The sequence below is a fragment of the Balaenoptera ricei genome, chromosome 2 (assembly GCF_028023285.1).
Source record: "Balaenoptera ricei isolate mBalRic1 chromosome 2, mBalRic1.hap2, whole genome shotgun sequence".
Classification (NCBI taxonomy): Eukaryota; Metazoa; Chordata; class Mammalia; order Artiodactyla; family Balaenopteridae; genus Balaenoptera; species Balaenoptera ricei.
This window is the reverse complement of record NC_082640.1, coordinates 162,350,984-162,371,262: the sequence shown is the minus strand read 5'-3', so window position 1 is coordinate 162,371,262 and position 20,279 is coordinate 162,350,984. Positions and strand designations below refer to the sequence as shown.

General features: G+C 50.1%; 1 protein-coding gene across 1 annotated transcript in view; it reads right to left on the bottom strand.

The window, feature by feature from the left end:
* Positions 1–8,529: 8,529 nt before the first annotated feature.
* LRRC74A (leucine rich repeat containing 74A) overlaps positions 8,530–20,279 on the bottom strand; it is a 31,621-nt gene continuing 19,871 nt past the window's right edge. Inside the window, exons 10-14 of the mRNA XM_059915238.1 lie at positions 17,432–17,527; positions 14,777–14,923; positions 10,181–10,288; positions 9,203–9,285; positions 8,530–8,587 (exon numbers count right to left, since the gene is read on the bottom strand). Coding sequence (XP_059771221.1) covers positions 8,530–8,587; positions 9,203–9,285; positions 10,181–10,288; positions 14,777–14,923; positions 17,432–17,527 — 492 coding nt within the window. The remainder of the gene's footprint in view (positions 8,588–9,202; positions 9,286–10,180; positions 10,289–14,776; positions 14,924–17,431; positions 17,528–20,279) is intronic.

The following is a 20,279-nucleotide window of genomic DNA, read 5'->3' as shown; positions in this document are numbered from 1 at the left end:
CACCCTTAGCAATGAACCACCATACGCCACTCTATTTTTTCGCCCATAGTACTTATTATCTTCTAACATTGTATATGATTCACTTATTTATTATATTTATTACTTGTGGTCAGTCTCTTCCTGCTGGAATGTAAACGCTGTGTAAAGGATGGGTTTTATTGTTTTTATTCATTGATGTATCCCAAACATACCCACAACAGCACCAGACACATAGTAAGCCCTTAATAAATGTTTATTGAATTTAATTGAAGTCACCTACACTTTAGTGTAAATAAATGTACATGTTTTCCCTCCCCCTTACATTGTAAGTTTTTCTCCACTAATTCAAGAAGGGTTTTTCCCCTGCATCACAGTGCTCTTGGGAAAAGTATTTGGCGGGGGTGGGGGGTGGGGCTGTGAGTTTTATAGTCTTGAAATAACACTGAGTGGATGGAGAACCCATGGTGGAACCAGGACTCATGGAAGGAGAAGCCGGGAGAGCTGCCTGCTGCCTCCCCAAAGGCAGGGTGTGGCGGTGGCAGCCTCTTGGGTGTGACAGAGAGAAAAGTGACAGCGCCTCACACGTGTTCATGGTGTGACTACAAGTGATTGCTCCAAGGACAGCGGTGAGGAGGGAGGTGCGGAGGACCAGACAAGGGCAAATCCTCGGGGTTGAGTCCTCCAGCCCGTTTTCATGGCAAGATGGACCCAGGAAGCAAACTGGACTCTGCATCAGCAAGGTGTCTGTTCTCTGCTGGACGACCTGCAGAAGCTACTCAGCGGGGCCCCCTTGCAAGGCCACGGGGTGGATTTGATGTTTATGCCTTTGTCAGCTTTTTAAAATGTGTCATTTATTGTGATTTTTTTCTTCATTCTAAATATACATCCACTTTCTATACCTAACATTATATTTGTAAATTTTTTTTTTTTTTAAGAGGGTCCCCAGATTGTATAAGCTCAGGCTCCAAGAACCTGCATCTTCCCCTGAGGGGGCAGATTGAGGGTTCTGGCCCGGGCTCCCCTGGTGTCGCTGAAGCCAGCTGCATTGCTGCCTTTTTCAGGTACCTAACAAGAATTTGATTTCCCTGAGCCAGTTTGGAGTCCTCTTTTCTTAGAGCTGAAGCCGCTGTGCGTAGTCAGAGGACTTGTGGGATTGGAGCGCCCTCTGCTGGAAAAATCGAGGTACAGACGGGAGAGCGGTACACGCCAGGAGTGGCTGCATTGAAACCCCACTGTTAGGATTCTGGCAAGAAAGCAGGCGGGTCTGGGGGTTAGTACGCAGGCAAGCCCCTGCTGTTGGGCATGGACACATTCAAGTACACACACCGTGTCCTGTAATTCAAATGTGAGCATGCTTTTGTGTACACGTGTTCCATTTCCACTGCACCTGGGGTAACACCACCTGGGGTCGGCTGCAGTGCCCATTCTGACACTAACCTCCCGGAGTCAGCATCAGACTCCACAGGTTAAGGGATCGGTCCCCCACTTTGCTGCCAGCTACAAGTGGGGTTCCCCCAGAACACCTGCACTTCTGACTAGCCAGCTACAAAGCAGGGGGTTCCCATCAAACTCCTCAGGTTTGGTAATTCACTGCAATGACTCACAGAACTCACTGAAAGTGCTATACTGATGCTGGCAGTTTTATTATAAAGGTTATGACTCAGGAGCAGCCACATGAAGAGACATGCAGGGCAAGATCTGGGAGGGAGGCAGAGCTTCTGTGCCCTCTCCCTGTGGAGTCGAGGCAAGTCACCTCCCAGGAAGCTCCCCTGGGCCCTGGTGTCCAGCGTTATCACTGGGATTTCATTACTTTTCATTACGCAGGCATGACTGATTGAACACTGGCTAGTGAGTGAACTCAATCTCCAGCTCCCTGTCCTTCTATTGGCTGAAAGTCCCAACATCTGCTCATATGGTTGGTGTTTCCAGGAAGCTATCCAGGTAGGGGCCCACCCTGGGTCACCTCGTTAGCATCACGAAGACACTCCTGTCACTCAGGAAATCCCGAGGGTTTTGAGGCACATGCCAGGAACTGGGAAAAAGACCTGTCATGCTCTTGATTATACGGTAGCACGTGGACGCACGCACAAGGGCTAGTCTCATTCATCCTGGGCACACAGAAACAAGTCAGCCCCACCCCAGCTCATCCACAGACCCCCTAAGAGGTGGCAAAACAACACAGCAGCCCCTCCAGGGGTCACACCACTGTCCCTTCTTAAAAGGCCCCGCTGACCCCAGAGAAGCCCCCTCCATCCCACACCACCCTCGGTTTCCCTTCCCCTCCAGGATGTCTGCTTCCTGGAGGAGAGCTGTTCCTTTCCTCTAGTTCAAGGCCACTGGTTGGCAGCCAGTGTTTAGGACACAGGCTTGCCTTGCCAATCATTGTTTTCTTTTGTTTAGAACCAAACCAAGCGAAACCAATCCCAAGCCCCTGCTTGGCAAGGCAGCCTGGTCCCCTGAGGACACTGCAGCTGCCACCGCAGCCACATACCAGAGGCTGCAGCGTGCACTGATGACCCGCAGGCCTGGCACCCAGAACCACGCCCACCAGCGTCACCGCCGCCCCTGCTCAGGGACTCCATCCAGCTGCAAAGCCACAGCTGCTGGAGGAAGTTCTCTGTGGTCCTTGCTTCTTTGGAGGCTGGCTCCTGAACCGAGCCCAGAGACTGCGTGTCTGGTGTAGGCAATGAGCCTACGTCCCAGCTGCAAGTCCCAGCTGCCCCTCTCAGGACCTGTAAGCTGGGGCACTCCCAGCCCAGGAAGGGGATTCAGACCTCAGGAGCCAAGAAAAAGGCCAGATGTCCACTGCATCCCCTGAATTGCCTACACAGTGCTGCTGGTCCCTGGCCCTCCCACCTTCCTCCGATTTTTAAGATTCTGGGCAAATTCTTTCAATTTCATGCAAGTTTTAAGCCAAAGCCCAAGGTTGGAATGCCTCCCACGGTGTTTCAAAGACCCAGTAGTTGGGTGTTTCAAAGATGGCTGCTCAGTTTGGCCCCTAACACCCTCCTGGACCTCAATCTCCCCGCACTTCTCCCTCATAGGAGAGGAACTCCGCTGTCATGAGGTCATGCTTACATTAAGCACTTACTGTGTGCCAGGCCTGGGGCTCAGTGTTTCACATGCAACTCTGCGGGGGCAGGGGTACCATTATCATCAATATATACAGATAAGGAAACTGAGATTCAGGGAGGTTGAGTGACTAGCTCAAGGTCACAGAGCTGATCATTGGTGAAGCCAGACAGAATTCAAACCGAGAACTGTCGCATGACAGGATTTGCATGCTTAACCACTTTATGGTTCTGGCACACAGAGATATTCCACACTCTTCCTTCTCATCTCCCATCTTGCCTCCCCTGGCTCAATTTCTGAGCAGCATAGGGGGCAGGGAGGGCGCACCAACCTGACCTTGAGAATTCAGTCACATAGAGCATCACCATCTCTGCCTTCGCTTCCCTCCCCACTGGCCAGTCCAGCCTGGCCTGGAGCTCATGCTTGCTTATCAATTGAGCTATTTTTCTGTTTGTTACAGAAAGGATGTAAACAGAGAAAGTGCATTTAAACTTCTCCCTGTAGATACAAAGCTGCGCAGAAGCCACAGAGGGGCAGGGGAGCACAGTGGTTAAGACCTCAGGGGGCCAGGGTCATATTGCCTGGGTCTGCATCTCAGCCTTCCTGCTTACTAGCAGAAGACTTTGGGCGAGATGCTTAACTTCTCCATGCCTGCATTTCCCCAGCAGTAAAATGGGGATGATTACAGACCTCACTGCATAGGGTCCCTGTGAGGATGCATAGAATTAGTGCACATATATCAGGAGAAAACCATAATTCGAAAAGATACATGCACCCCAATGTTCATTGCAGCACTGTTTACAATAGCCAAGACATGGAAGCAACCTAAATATCCACTGACAGAGGAGTGGATAAAGAAGATGTGGTATATATATACACATTGGAATATTACTCAGCCATAAAAAAGAATAAAATATTGCCATTTGCAGCAACATGGATGGATCTAGAGATTGTCATACTAGGTGAAGTAAGTCAGACAAAGAAAAACAAATAACATATGATATCACTTGTATGTGGAATCTTAAAAAAATGGTACAAATGAACTTATTTACAAAACAGAAGTAGACTCACAGATGTAGAAAACCAGGGGAGAAAGGGAGGGGAGAGGGATAAATTGGGAGATTGGGATTGACATATACACACTACTATGTATAAAACAGGTAACTCATAAGGACCTACTGTATAGCACAGGGAACTCTACTCAGTACTCTGTAATGACCTGTATGGGAAAAGAATCTAAAAAAGAGTGGATATATGTATATGTGGATATGTATATGTATATACGTAACAGATTCACTTTGCTGTACACCTGAAACGAACACAATACTGTAAATCAACTAAACTCCAATAAAAATTAAAACAAAACAAAGAGTTAGTGCACAAAGCCAAACTGAGCTGGGCATGGAAGGAGGGCATGCCCAGGGTACCATTCCCCTGCACTGCAGCTGACCCCCTTTGGTGCTGGGCTTTTGGGCCAGCACCTCTGGGCCGTCTTTGACCTGACGGCCTCTCCTACTCCTGCAAGGCCCCTCTCCCTCCGCCTTGGTCTTCAGCTCCTGCTGGGGTCCTCCTGCCTGCAGCCTCCAGACAAGGCAAGCTGATAAAGCACGACTCAGCCCATTGTCAGTGGGCGTGTTCCTTGTGCAGTACCCTCACCCGATGGAGCAGGCCTCCTCTGTAGTCTTGCCCAGCCCCAGGGTGGGCTGGCTGAGGGAGGGGACTGAATGTTTATGGAGCTTGTGCTAAGCACCGGATTTTCTTCCTCACAACAAGAGTGCGAGGTAGCTGTGAATAACTTTGATTCCTAATGAGGACACCAAGCCTTGGACAGGTCTTCCCAGGTGTCAGGCTGCTAGACCCTTTGGGGCTCTGATTTCATGTCAGGCTCCGTGGGGGCAGAAGTTTGGGAGATAAGGGAAATTGCATAGGAAGGACTGCAAAGCAGTCTGATGGGAGCACAACCTTCAGGCGGATTTTGGAGCTGACGTGACACCTAGTGGCCATAAGTAATAACTACTCCACAGTTGGGCAAGTTCCAGGGCAACCCGCAGATAGGCAGGGTTTTGGCTGGGCCTACGTGATGGGGGGTGGCAAGTGTCAAGGGGAGGCCTGGAGGGTCGGGGATGGTGGCTTCCCCATATCTCCATCATTCCCCCAAAGCTACCCAAACAAAAAATAACATTTGATGAGAAAATGTGCTGCTTTTTCTATTTTCTATTAAAGATGAATAAAAGCAACTTGAGAAAACTTGCTGTTTTTATTGATCCCTAATCTATAGTCCATAACAAATTTTGATACTTCATAGCCTGATAATCTTCAGGGTTCCACCCAGACACCAGTAATTATTGAATGCTCAGTTACGAGCATGGACCTGATGGAGAATTTTATAGATTATAATAAACTTAAAAGACAGGCTCCCTGACTTCAAGGGGATTTGATTTATTTGGGGAGTCAGAGCAAAGACATCTACATACCCTGATGAGTAGGGTGGATGTGAGTTTCAGCTCACAAACTCTTTATTGCATTTCTTTATTTTCTTTTCATCATCCTAATTTTGACTGAGTCCATACAACCGTCCAATGAAAATTCAACTTCAAGCTAAGACTTTGAATAAGGGAAGGGAGGGGAAACATGCTGTGGGGAGGGGGACACAGATTATTTCAAATAATGATTCTGCCAGGAGTGAGAAGTCTTAGCATCACCTCCACCCTCGATGAAGAAACAAAGTGCAACCTGAGGGCTGGTGCCTTGATTCCCAGATGCCATTCCAGCACTTCACTGGTGTTCCAAAGTGTGGGTTCTTGGGCACCCCCCAAACTCTCTCAGCTTTCCACCACTTGCCCAAAACAATTGCCAAGTGAATGAGGTTTTTCATTTCACAGGTATTTTTTATTGAGCACTTACTATGAGCAGGCACTGTGCAGGTGCAAAGGAGGCGCATGAGACAGTTCCTGCCCTTGTCCATCCCAAGGATGACTGGCGAGGTTAATCAAAATCCTTGAAGGTACCCATTCCCCCCCACCTGCTCAGTATATGCTGTTCTTGGCTAAACCTTCTCATCTTTTGCTAAGCTCCTCATGCCTCCCCAGTTTTCCAAGGAATTTTACAAAGAAATGCAGAATGGCAGATCCCTAGAACAGATGGGCATCCCTTTTTTCAGCTGTCCCACTTTTCAGGTGGAACCATGAGGCTCCAAGTTCAGGTGGCCAGCTCATGCTGGGCCACGGCTAGATGCCAGTTCTCTCTGTCTCTTGCCCTGGGCTCTCTCCACGTGACCCCCTGGCATTTGCTTCTAAAGGCCCCTGTCCTCATTTCCTGAGCATCTGTTCCCTCTGCCACTGCCTCCCAAATCTCAGCAATCTCCCCTTGACACAGTTTACGAGCACTGTGATGACTGCTTTTGTGCACTGACCTTCTCCCCACTGCTCTCTTCCGCCACCCAGCAACCCCACGCTCTCCCAATTTGTTCTTTTGGCTCTTAACGAGGCCACCAAGGATGTACCCCCTAAAACAGGAGGATGCTCCCTGGGGGAAGGGCATGTCATCAGCAGCCCGGAGACCCAAGCTAGACTTTATTGCCTCGCTCACAGCCTTGGTGTCTTTCCACCGAGGTTTCAGCCAGCTCTCCGCCTCGTCCCAGCCAGCAGCCAACGTGCCAGGAGTTCTCTGTCACTGAGACTTCTTTCCAGACCAGATGTGTTGCTATGGCTTCGTCATTTTCAAGAAACTGGTTTGAAAGGTAAGGGGATAATGCTGAGCACCAACGTAGCCTCGTGGCTGATCGACAAGAGTGTTTGGACAGGCTCGAGTCCAAGCGAGACCGTCTGTAAACCCATCTCTCATCTCGGCAGAGCGTTGAACGTGGTGAGGTTCGGCGTGGCACAGGGATGGGGATGGGTTTACGCTGTCGGCAGGGCTTTGGTAGCAGATTTAAGTTTAGAATGTGCACACGCTCATTCTGGGTCTGAGCCACCCAGCCCATGTTAGAGAAACACACGTGTGCAAACATGACACACAAAAGAATGTTGGTGACTGATTATTATTTGTAGTAGCAAAACATTGGCAATAACTTAAATGTCCATAAAATGAGAGTCTCTTTCTGCACTATGAGACTTCTTTCTGCACTATGAAATTCCATGTAGCAGTTAAAAAGACTGAGCTAGATCTAAACATACCAACATGGACAGTTCACCAAGACACATTGTAAGGCAAAGCAAGTGCAGAGGAACGTGACAGTATGATTCTATTTATGATAAATAAGAAGCTGTGTGTGTGTGTGTGTGCGTGCGTGTGCGTGTGTGTATGAGGGTAAAATGATATAATAGTAAAACACATGTGTACTCTGAGCCTACCACCTGCCAGGTAGCGTTCTAAGTGCTTCATAGGCATTAACTCATTTAAACCTTAAAAGCTCCCAGCACCATAGGTACTATTATTAGCCCCATATATAGATGGGTAAACTGAGGCACAAGGAGGTTGGGTAAATTGCCCAAGGTTCCACAGGAGTGGAGCTGGGATTGGAACTCAGGTGGCCTGGTCCCAGAGTCCCTGTTTTTAACACTTAGAGAACACGCACTCACTCACACACACACACACACACACACACACACTTGATTGCAAGTACGTGGGAAAAGCTATGGAAACGTGTACCTGGGATTGTTCACGAGCGCCCTCTGGGAGGCAGCAGGGACTGTGGGGGCAGGTAAAAGAGGTCCTTCACTTTCTCCCTAGTATACTTTGGTGGATTTAGAATTTTTACAAGTAGATATTATTTGTACCAAAAAATGACAATGAAAAAATCATGCAACAGTAAAAATGACGACTCTGCTCTTCAATTGGAACCAACAGAGCTGCAGCGTGTGACCTGAGGGGAACTTGAGGTGCCCACAAGAGCTCCCCACTTGGGTCCTGAGACCCCAGTTCTGCCTCTCCATGGCCATGTGACCTCATCTGCAAAGCTGGAGGGTTGCTGGACCTGGACCCGGTCTCCTGACCTCTGCTTTGTGCTCTTTCCCACCAGCATCCCAAGGAACAGGAGGCCGTACTTCAGGGAGGGCAGGCGGGGAGGTCCAGGACACAGGCACAGAGTAGGGGGGCCTGGGGTGGTGTGCAAGCCTGAGCCACCCTGCGGGTGTCGGGGGTGCTTGCTGGATGATGGTGTCGCTCCTGAATGACAGCATCATGTGCCAGCCCCTTATGTGCATTGTCTCCACTTGATTCTTATGAAACTCTCTCAGGTGCTGTGGTTATCACCCCATTCTCAACACTTGGAGACTGAGAGCTCTGCGCACGGCCGCACCCTTACTAGCTAGAGCAGGGTTGCAGCTGGGTCAGTCTGTGCGGTGGCTTCTCCACACATGAGAGACACTGATGGGGGCAAGGACGGAGGTATTGGGAGAAGGCTGTGGGGCAGGACCAGATGGGGGCCTCCTCTGACAGACTCCTTAGGGATTCCATGAGACACCAAGCCGCAGGGCCTTATGGACCAACCTGCAGACCAGCAGGGTCCTGCAGCCTCGGCGAGGAGGAGTGGGTCCTGGGACCACGCAGACCGGGGTGCTAAGGCCACAGCTGCCCCTTTCTGGCCACAAGCACTTGGCTCTGTGCTTTCCTTCTCTAAAGCTCCGATCATTATTCACAGCATGGGCGTGATACTAGTGCCCGTTGGGCGCTGTGAGAATTCAGGCACCTGTCTGGTGACTGGCGGGGTTCTTGGCACGTGGTAAGGGCTCATGGATGTTGGCTGCTGTTAGGACCATTATCACGGTCCTTTCCGATCTCTTCAAGGAGTTCAGCTTAAGTCACAACCGGCCTGGTTGCCTAAACTCCAGCAGCGTTGAAAGACCTGCAGTTCCTCAGTGCACCGTGCTGGCCCACACTTCAGGCTTGGTACTTGCTGTCCTCTGTCCTCTTGTCTGTCTGTGTGACGCCCCCTTCCCCCCAGTGATACCTCCTCTTTGGGCCACTGTGATACCTGTACACGCCCCCAACTGCCCCTCTCACCACACCAGGGCCTATCCATTTGCTCCTTGTGTCACCTCCTATCTGCTCCAGGGCGGCCCCAGGAGCCAGGGTGCCTTAGAGGGAACCGGGGGCCTGCCCAGGGCAGAAGGGAAGCCCAGATAGGGCCGGACGGCGGGGCCAGGCTGACCTGAAGTCCACCATATCTGTCTTCTCACCCAGCTTCTTTATCAGCTCCCTGACTTGGTACCGGTTTACGGGGACCTTGTTCTGCTGAGGAAGCAGATAGAACATGCAAGGTCAATGGAGCTCTCTGCTCCCCCCAGACCTCTCCTGTCTCACACACACACACACACACACACCCCACAATGCCTCACTGCCCTTGGGACCACAGCTGGCAACAGTTTCCTCGGTTCAGAAGAAACTGAACCCACACCACGCAGGGCAGGAAGAATCGTCCCCGCCCATGTCCGTGGGTCGCTGCCCAGACTCCAGAGCCTCTCTTTTCTCTGGGGAGCAATAGGGGTGAAGGAGATGGGGATCCAGCTGGAGTAGGCGGCGACTTTGCAGCATGGGAAGTTCATCCTTACCTCCCTGCTACTGAGTCTGGCCGGCCCTCTTCACCACGGGTCACCAAGGGTCTTATCCCCCCACCTGGGCCCCCATGAAGTCCTATTCTTGCAGGGCCTGTCCTTCCTAGGGCTGCCCTGGTGACAGACCTCTTCATGCTTGCATTTCAGGGGGCCCTCAGCACCTCCATCATATCCCACATGTGAAGGTGTGGGATTTCAGGCAAGATGATAGGGCCAAAGGCGAAATACTGGGGTTTCGGGATGTGGTCTCTTCTCCCACTCCCTTTTAAAATCTGCCCAGTAGCCACATGCAATGGGAGAAAGGCCTAGAAGATGAAGAATGTGTGTCTTCAGGCAGCATCTTGGGTCACCAGTGGCACCCAGACGTGCAGTACAGAGAATGACTTCAGCAGGCAGTGGAAGGAGGCCTTAGGTGTCCCTCTGGGTCTAGGTAAAGCAGTGGATAAGTTGGCTTCTCACAGCCAATCCCAAGGAACTCTTTGAGGTGCTCATGCCGTGTCCTGTCTGTCTCTCTCTCACACACACACCCCTGCGCGTGCACACATAGTGCCTGCGTCCACTAGGAATCCACACACCTGTATCATAGCTTTCTGGAACTCGCCCACAGGCATCGTCATCTCTCCACTAGGGTTCAAGCTCCTGAAGAAGTCCAGGACCGAGATTTTGTGTTGGTCTGCATAGCTCTGAGAGAAGGAGGAGACACCAGGAGCCTTGTAATATCTATACCAACTCCCCCCAACCCCCGCCCCCCACCCCTGCTTCCCACCCCTGCCCGCCCAGACCGAGGTCTGAGGTCCGGCAGAACCACACGCCACGATGCTTCTGTGTGTCTGCCCCACCGACACTGAGCAGGCTCTCCTGCCATTCGACGTTCCACAGGTGGAAGGATTGGAGTCGACACTGCTGAGCTCCCACAGTTTGGAGGGAATAGGGCGGTGATCATGTTTACGTGTATTATTTAGTTTTGAAGTTGTCCTGCTAAGACTAGCAAAGATGGTGCTCTATGTACATGGGTGGCCTGTTGTTAACTCAGAGACCAAAAGACCAAACCTCAGCCAGGTAGCGGGACAGGCAGGAAAGGCTCCTGGTGTTCACAGAATTCTCATCGTTTTCTACAAATACTTATATGGAGACGTACTGTGTTAGAGTATTTATAAATAATATTTCACTGTTTTCAATTCAAAGATATTACCTACTCACATTTTAAGGAAAGTTTAGATTAATAGAAAGAAGAAAATTAAAAATAACCCATAAATCTGATCCCACCATCCAGAGGTAACACCTTGATGTATATTTTTTCATCTACCTGTCTATCTATCTACCTATCTATCTATCTATCTACTAAACATACTATTTTATAAAATGCACTGTATTAATATATTGTGAACTTTCCAATACCATTAAAATATTCTTTTGGGTCCCTTTTTAGTATCTTTTTGTTTCTTTTCCCCTCCGACTCTCAAAAGGCCATAGGCAAGGCCCAGCTTTCTTGATATTTCTGCAGACACCCTGCTCACAGAGGAATTCCTTGGGGATCAGTCCCTGGTCCCTGCTCTCCTCTCCCTACACTTCCCTCTCTGGTGTGCGCTGCCTACACCAGCCCACCCCGGGATGAATCCCACCTACGTTTCCAGTTCTGCGTCCCCAGCAGCTGCTCGCAAGTCCATGCTAAACCCCACCGACACCTCAATCCAACACGTCTAAAGCAAACCTCAGTCAGCTGAATTCTGCAATCTGTTACTGAGTGCTGCGGCAGATACCACGGGCGGGCTCTCAACACCCACTCCGCTTCCTTCACAGCCCGCCTCTCTATAACACAGAGGCTGGAAAACTAAAAACCAGCATTCCCCAAGCCCCCTTGAAGCTACGGGTCAGAATGGGATGGGTTTCGCCAAGCCCTTGGGTGATGCGTATGTGTGACCCATGTGATCTGGAGAGAGCAGGCTGCCGGCAGCCATGGGGGTGGCTTCCCGATTCAGCGGGCGATTCCTGATTGGGCTGCTTCCTGACCTAGGCAGAAGCAGCAGCCATCGTGGCTAGCCAGTTGGGGTGTCTGGAGAGCCATTTCTGGAATCTAAACATAGAGTCTTTCTTCAGCCCTCCTAATGTCTCTGGGGTCTATCGCTGGTAATAGATCCCTCTTTGCTTAACCTAGTGGAGTGGATTCTGTGGTCAGCAACTAAGAGCCTTGATGGGCATAAGGGCCCGTTACTTTGGTAGGTGCTTTTGATAAGACCCAACGTAGCTCCTGCCCTGGAGGAGTTCAGAGTCTTGCGGTGAAAGGGTGAAGCAGAGGGCTGCAGGAGCATGTGGCAAGGGCATATACTCTTGACCAGGAAACCTGAGAAGGGTTGCCCAAGGATGTGACACTCCGGTGCAGACCTAGAGAGTGAGGAGGAGTGAGTGAGACACAAAGGAAGGGCGTTTAGGCAGAGGGACTCAGAGTTAATGTTAAGAGAGAACTGATGCAAAAAGGAATGGGGAGGGACTTCCCTGGTGCCGCAGTGGTTAAGAATCTGCCTACCGATGCAGGAGACACGGGTTCGAGTCCTGGTCCGGGAAGATCCCACATGCCGCTGAGCAACTAAGCCTGTGTGCCACAACTACTGAGCCTGCACTCTAGAGCCCACGAACCACAACTACTAAAGCCCGCGCGCCTAGAGCCCGTGCTCCGCAAAAAGAGAAGCCACTGCAATGAGAAGCCCGCGCACCTCAATGGAGAGTAGCTCCCGCTCGCCGCAACTAGAGAAAGCCCGTGAGCAGCAACAATACCCAACGCAGCCAAAAATAAATAAATAAATAAGTTAAAAAAAAAAAAAGGAATGGGGAGAAATCCAGTGGGACTGAAATGTAGAGGAGCGGGGGAGTATGGGAGGGATGAGGCCAGAGCGGGAGGCGGGGCCAGGGGGCGGTCCCTTTTCCCTGCAGGACTTCCCTACTGCTGGCAATGTTACCATCGTTCTTTTAGTCCACTGGGCTTAAAAATTGGGAGTTATGGGCTTCCCTGGTGGCGCAGTGGTTGAGAATCTGCCTGCCAATGCAGGGGACACGGGTTCGAGCCCTGGCCCGGGAAGATCCCACATGCCGCGGAGCAACTAGGCCCGTGAGCCACAACTACTGAGCCTGCGCGTCTGGAGCCTGTGCTCCGCAACAAGAGAGGCCGCGATAGTGAGAGGCCAGCGCACCGCGATGAAGAGTGGCCCCCACTTGCCACAACTAGAGAAAGCCCTCACACGGAAACGAAGACCCAACACAGCCATAAATAAATAAATAAAAATTAAAAAAAAAATTTAAAAACGCACCTCATTTCTCAAAAAAAAAAAAAAAAAATTGGGAGTTATCTTTGGCTCTCTCCTCTCCCCACAGACCTCCCTTCTCCCAACACACACACACACACACACACACACACACACACACACACACATACACACACACAACCACTCACCAAGTCCTGGAGATGCTCCGTAAAGACATCTCCTACATCTGTACCTCCACTCTCACTGTCATTTTCAGCCAAGTTACCGTTCTATATCTGGAATACTACAATAGTGTCTTCATTGGTTTTCCCCGTCTCATATTTACCCCCTCAGTTCATTTCCCTCCCCGTTGCCAGAAAAATTACCCCTCAGTCCTGCTGGATTTACATTACAGCCTCTGCTCAACAACTCGCACCGGCTCCCTGCTCCCTGTGGACTCAAACCTCCCTCTGAGCCTAAAATCTGAGGACTGCTGCATCCAGCTCTAGCCTCTCCTTGCAGCCTTGACTCCCAGGCTTCCCTGTGAGGCCAGAGCCACGCGGTCCGGTTCCCACCCCCCACACACACTGCGAGCGACTCCCACTCTGCTCCTTTGCTGGTTGGCATCCTCTTCCCTCCCTCTCTCTGTTGCTCACCTGCATCTTTTCCGCTTGTCAAGGCCCTTGCCCAGCCCCACCTCTGCCAGGAGGCATCCTTTTCTGTTCGCCTGCGGTGACCTCTAATTTGGATTGTATTTGCTACCTTTGTCACTTGTTTATTATTTATCATATGACACTTTCTATTAGGAATGACTGTATCTGTCCCATCTTCCCAACCCGATTGTCGGGCCCCCGAGGGGAAGGACTGTGGTTTACATTGTATGTATGGTTGAGGCTCTCCTCTGGGATCCCTTTTCTACACTGTTTTAAAACAAGGAGCAAGCCCCCACTTTGCATCGGATAACTCCATTCCCGCTCTTCTTGCAAAACAGGTTTCCCCTCAGTTCCACCTGACATCATCTTACTTGAAAAGATATAAAGATACTTGATACCGCTTTGCCTTCTAGAACTTTTCATACAATGATAATTTTCATGCAAGAGCTCTCCTCTTTGGTTCTGGAAAGTAAGGCACAGAGCAGACCATCCAGGGGCAGGAAGCAGCCCCAGTGGCACACACCATGAAGAAACGTGTTTACAGGGCACCTTCCCAGCTCCTGCTGCCTCAGGTGGTGATGGCCCTGCACCCAGCAGCAGGTGAGAGCTGGCGGTAGAAACACCAGGCCTGGGCAGTCACTGCTCTGTGAGGCTGTCCGACCAGAGGAGCTATAACATTCCTTCCAGCTCTAACATTCTCTGAGTTTTTATTTCCACTGTTACATCTGCCTCCTGTGACTGCCAGACACAATCTAAGACTTGAACCAGGGGCAAGGTGACCGTTAGGTATAAAACACTTGAGGGTTCCTTGTTAGCTGAAGCCACCAAATAGCCATCCTGAGCAGAGGGTCAGGACGTCTTGGCATCCTTACCAGCTATTGGAAAGAGCCTGCATGAATTGTGTGCTTATTACCTGCCAAGCATTGTTCTAAGTCATGTGTAGTATAGAATTTAATCTTCACAGCAGCCCTGCTGGGGTGGGTACTATTATCATGCCCATTTTACAGATGAAGAGACTGAAGTACAGAGCACTTCAGTCACTTGTCTTTGGTTGCAATGGAGGAGCCTGGCTGGTAGAAACCATCCTATTCCAAGGCCCTCCCACTTCAGCCAGTTCTCAGTCCTTCCTCTGGGAGCCAAAAGGAATATTCCACAGCTGAGATGTTCCTTGTCAGCGAGGACTGTGCAGACACTCTGGGGGAGGAGAAACTCTAGGAAGCTGAGCCAAAGGTCAGCTCTTTCCAGGGGTCCCTGGGGGCTCTTAGAGGAAAGCAGGGCTCACCTGGATCAGTTTCACAGGGCTCATCGACGTGAAGAGGTTTTTCTTGTTAGAGAGGCCTTGCACTGCTTTGTACATCACGTCCAGCTGGGGGTGGACAGCACACACGCCATCCAATATTTTCACAAACTGCTCTGACACCAGCACATTCTGAAGCGGGGAGAGAGGGGACCCTTCATGGGGAGGGCACTGCCATTGTGCCATCTCCCAGACCAGCGGACTCTCCCAAGCAAGGTCAGTGTGTTGTCTTTTCTAGTTGGTTCTGCGGTACTGCTCCGAGACTGGGACGGTTCACCTTTTTTAGAGCTTGTGGTTTGACTTGTAAGTTTCCCACGTGATTTTGATCAGATGTCCTAGTTGGGTGCTGGTGGCCTGTCACATATTGTCAACTCACTCTGCTCTCAGAAGGTGAGCATTAGTGTCTGTGTGTGACAGATGAGACACAGCTGTGGGGTTATGAGACTGGTCCCCAAACAAAGGCCCTGAAAAGCCCATTTCTACACCAGTGTTGGTCTTCAGAGCAGGTGCCGTGGCAGAGAGCACCCCTCATTCCAACCATCCCGTCACGGCTCAAAACGCATTGGGAACGCCCCCTGTGGAAGTGGCCTCTGAGCCGGGTTGGAGGCCGCAGGAGAACATGTGGTCTGTGAAATGGTGTTTGATCAAACCTGGCCTCCCTCAGTGTGATTGACCTGCTTCATTCCTCAGATGTGGTTCTCAGTATCTTTTGGCATTTCAAAGAATTAAATCCATGCTTAAGGGCTGAAGACTTACTCCCTCCCCTTTAGAGATACTCTAGAGAAAGCTCTGGAAGCATCTACAATGAAGGGATTCCAACACCACTTAGAGTTACGGCGGCATCGTTGACAAAAGGGAAGGAAAAGGCCAATTCAGACCTATTTGTTCTGGAAGGCTTGTGGAGTGGCAGTGAGATCCCAGCTCATGGGTTTATATGCCGTCTTGGGGCCTAAACAGCACCATTTCTAACATTTCCTCAGACAGGCAGTGCTGGGGTTCATACCTTCCAACCTGCACTGCGGGGGGCGGGGGGAGGAGCCAAATGCTAACAAACTGGGGACCTGTGGTTGAGATTCAGAGGCAGCATCATGGGGTGCAGGTCAGAGCTGTAGGATGAAGGTGGAGAGGGCCTCTGAAGAGGAAGACCCATGAGCACAGGGAGGAGCCTGGGGCAGGGAGGAAGGGGCGAGGGAACAAAGTGAAAAGAAAAGCAGGTATGTTTTTGTAATGTTTTATAATCGGTGGCAAATTTTACTTATTATTCAGTTCCAAAAAGCTTGGGTTTCAAATGCAAAATATCATCACTGATAGAATTGTAAGGTATTAAAATCTTAACAAAACATCACATTAGTGTGGCATTAAGCAAATGGAAAAGGACTTTAACACTGTACCTTTACAGAACTCTAGAATAGGAGGCAGAAGCCCTGCGTTTTACTCCTTGCTGTGTTTCTCACTTGCTGTGTGGTCCTGGGCAAGTGACCTAACCTCTCTATTTCAGTTTCCTTACATGTAAAATGGGAAAATGAGGAAAAGTACTTGTTATGGGTTGAATTGTATCCCCCACAAAAAAAAATTTTGAAATCCTAACCTCCACTACCTGTGAATGTGACGTTATTGGGAAATAGGGTCTTGGCAGGTGATCAAGTTAAAATGAGGTCATTAGCGTGGGCCCTAATCTGATATGACTGGTGTCCTTGTGAAAAAGGGAACACTGGGATATGGAGACAGACATGCCCACAGGGAGAAGCCACTGAGGCTGAAGACAGAGATTAGGGGGTTATTTTTACAAGCCAAGGGACAGCAAAGATTGCCAGCAAACTACCAGAAGCTAGGAGAGAAGCAGGAACAGATTCTCCCTCACAGCCCTCTGGAGGAACCGACCCTACCAACACCTTGATCTTGGACTCCTAGCCTCCAGAACTGTGAGACAATACATTTCTGTCACTTAAGCCACTTGGTTTGTGTACTTCGCCATGGCAGCCCTAGGTCATGGATACACTCTACCTACCTCCCAGGGTAGGATTAAATGAACTGGTGTCTATAAAATGACTTTGGGGCTAAAAAAAGAGTATAGAGTAGTAGATAAGTATAGGATATTGTTGGCACCAGCTCCCACCTCTAGGATGATTCTGGTGAGAGAAGCTGGCAGAGTGGAGTCACCTCCTCAGGCTTCCCTCCTCCATCAAGGTTTATTTACACTCAAATACTACTCTGAGTAGGCTGAGTCATGAAATGAAAACACAGGTCTGTACACGTTTTAATACTCAGAGTCTAAAAATCCTGTGATTCTGGAAGCATTCTAAGGCCCAAAGCCATCCATCAACAAAGCTGACGGTAGACAAGTCTGTTCTGGGGGGTCCCCCTGCCTTTGCTTCTGGTGTTCCTCCTCTCTGCCCTCAGGCCCACTGTTGGGGGTGCAGGTCCTGGGTTCCCAGGATCTGGTAAATAATTTCACACCATGATGTTTTTGACCGAATGGCTATTCCTATGGAAAGGACCTCTGGAAGGGGCAGAGTTGTACTCTAAAAGGAGTAGCCTTTTCATGGAGCAGTTCTGTGAGGGCCCTGAGGGCTAGAGCTGGCACAGTGGCCCTGGTAACTGGCTTGCTCCCAAGTGCAAGCAAACAATTTGATCACTTACGGAAATGTCAATATCCTCCATCTTGGATTTGGGGTTCCTCTTGATGGACAGGATAAGTAACACAGCCCCATCCATACTTAGAGGGTTCAGGTAAAGCTGTGGGAGGAAGGGCAAGGCAGAAGGAGGCAGAGATGAGGATAGGAGAGGCTGGCTCAGAGCATGGTTTCCATTTCCTCCCATCAAATCACAATCTCTGTCTTCCTCCCAGACTTCTCTGTAAGCACCCATCTCCCTGTCTATTTGTCATCCATTCACTTGTCCATCTCACTGCTCATCCATCCATCCATCCACCTGTCCACCTCACTGCTCATCCATCCAGCCATCCATCCATCCATCCATGCATCCAAATATCCATCCAACAAACATCCACGTGCCAGTCACTGGGTTAAGCGCTGAGGGATGCACAGGCAAACATGACAAGATCTCTGCCCTCAGGTAGCTTACACTCTAGAGGGGGACACAGGCAAACAAGTAAATGAAATCTGAAGTGCGATGATGGCAATGACAGAGGTACCCACTGGTACCGTAGAAAACGAGGAAAGGGGGACTTCCCTGGTGGCGTAGTGGTTAAGAATCTGCCTGCCAATGCAGGGGACACAGGTTCGAGCCCTGGTCCGGGAAGATCCCACATGCCACGGAGCAACTAAGCCCGTGCACCACAACTACTGAGCCTGCGCTCTAGAGCCTGCGCTCTAGAGCCTGCGAGCCACAGCTACTGAAGCCCACGCGCCACAATTACTGAAGCCCGCCCGCCTAGAGCCCGTGCTCCGCAAAAAGAGAAGCCACCGCAATGAGAAGCCCATGCACCGCAACGAAGAGTAGCCCCCGCTTGCCGCGACTAGAGAAAGCCCGTGCGCAGCAACGAAGACCCAACACAGCCAAAAACAATAAATAAAATAAATAAATTTATTTTAAAAAAAAATAAGAAAAGAAAACAAGGAAAGGGGCATCCAGTATGGTGGAGGGGACACTTGAGCTAAGCCTTGCAGGACTAATGGGGATTAGCTAGGGATGAAGAAGGCAGACAGGACCAGAGGAGGGAATAAGGTGCACCAAAGAAGACAAGGGAAGGCAAGTGCAAAGGTGCAGCGGTGTGTGGGCAAAAGTAAACATTTCATGAGCAGGAGGAGAGAGCGTGAGGCTACAGAGCTGCGATGGGTCAGATTGCACAGGACCTTGGGGGCTTAGCTAAGTACTCAGGGCTTTATCTCCACAGTACTGGGAGCCACTGAGGCGTGGTGTGGAGGTTAACAGCAGGGAGCACGGAGCCCATTGGCTCTGCTGACTAGTTTTCTGGTCTTGTGTTAGTTTCCTGACTACCATGTACCTATCGCCTAGGGCTGCGCAGAAGAGTCAATACATAACTTCAGGTAAAGCATTCAAAAGAGTGCATGGTACATAGTAAGCAGCCAGTGAATGTTACTTATTATTATTGAAGGCTTTCAGCTGATGGTTTCCTGATGAGGCTGACCAAAACTCTATGTCAGGGGGCTCCCAGGCTCTTTCAGTACTCCAGTGAGAAAAGACAGCCTGGAGCCCTGCCCTCCTAGGGCTTAGCATCTAGAATCTTTGGTTTGACTCACATGTGGGGGGAATTCCTTATTTTTCCAAGATTAAGAAAAGGAGGGCTGGGGCTGGCTGTGGAGAGCAACAGATAATTCCTGTGGCAAAACTGATGTGGCCTCCACATACGACCAAACTAAAAGGTATATTTTAAGCTTTTTTTCTTTCACTTTTAAAACAATTTTAAAAATTAAAATATTTGGTCATCGTAGAAAAAATTTAAAAAGCAGTAGAAAAAAGTGTTAAAATCGCCTATATCCCACTAACCAGAGAAAATCCCTGTTGCCATTTTGCTGAGGCAGCATTTTAGTCTTAAAATTCAGATTCTCTGAACTTTCCTTGGCTTCATTGGCCACTGACAGAGGCTCAGTCCTTTGCAGGCTGGGTCAGTCTCTCTTCTCTGAGTCACACTTGGTGCCCCTCCAGCCAGGCCGGCCTCTGAGCTCCCCCAGTCACTAGACGGTCACCTGGTCTGGTCTGCAGTCACCACGCTCCCTCCACTGGTTGGAATCTGACTCCCTGTCGTCACCTCAGCAGCTCTAAGGTGGCTGTCCTCTCGGATGGTGGCTCACCTTCACTGATTCCTAACTCCCATTCTTCTTCCACCAGCACCCCCAGGTATTCGGTCCCGCCGAGTCACCTCCACATCTTGCGGGAGTTGGAGCTGCAGTGGAAAGCCAGGTAGAGCTGACATCCCTCTGCCTCTTGCTAGCTGCACGGCCTGACAAGTCACACAGCCTCAGTCTTCTCATCTGACAAGTGGGGCTACTGGAGCCCGCTTGGTAGGGCTGGGCCATGAAGAAGGAGGCAAATCACTTGATATGGAACCTGGCTTGTGGTAGGAGTCCCAGAAAGGGGACCTATTAATAGAAGTCCTCATCTTACATCAGTTCCCAACTTCCCATGAGCTTCTATGTTATAAATTAGCATCTATGAGCAAATTGATTTAAAATGAAATATGTATTCATTCATTCACTTAATAAATATTCAGTGGGCATCTACTCTATGCTCAGGACTCTGCTAGGTACGGGGGATATAGTAATGGGCAAAGCCAAACACGTCTTTGTCCTCAGGAAACTTTCGAACTAGTGGTGACAGACAATCAAATAGTCACTCAAATGAGAGTATAAGGAAAAACTCCGGTGAGTTCTGCGTGAAGGGGTAAACAGGACCTGAGGGTTCCTGCAGGGTCCCTGGGGAATTGCTGCTCCAGCTGTGCTCTGAGGCAGACCAGCTATTGAGGCCAATGGAGGGAGCACTGCAGGCCCTGTGGGAAGGGAGATGA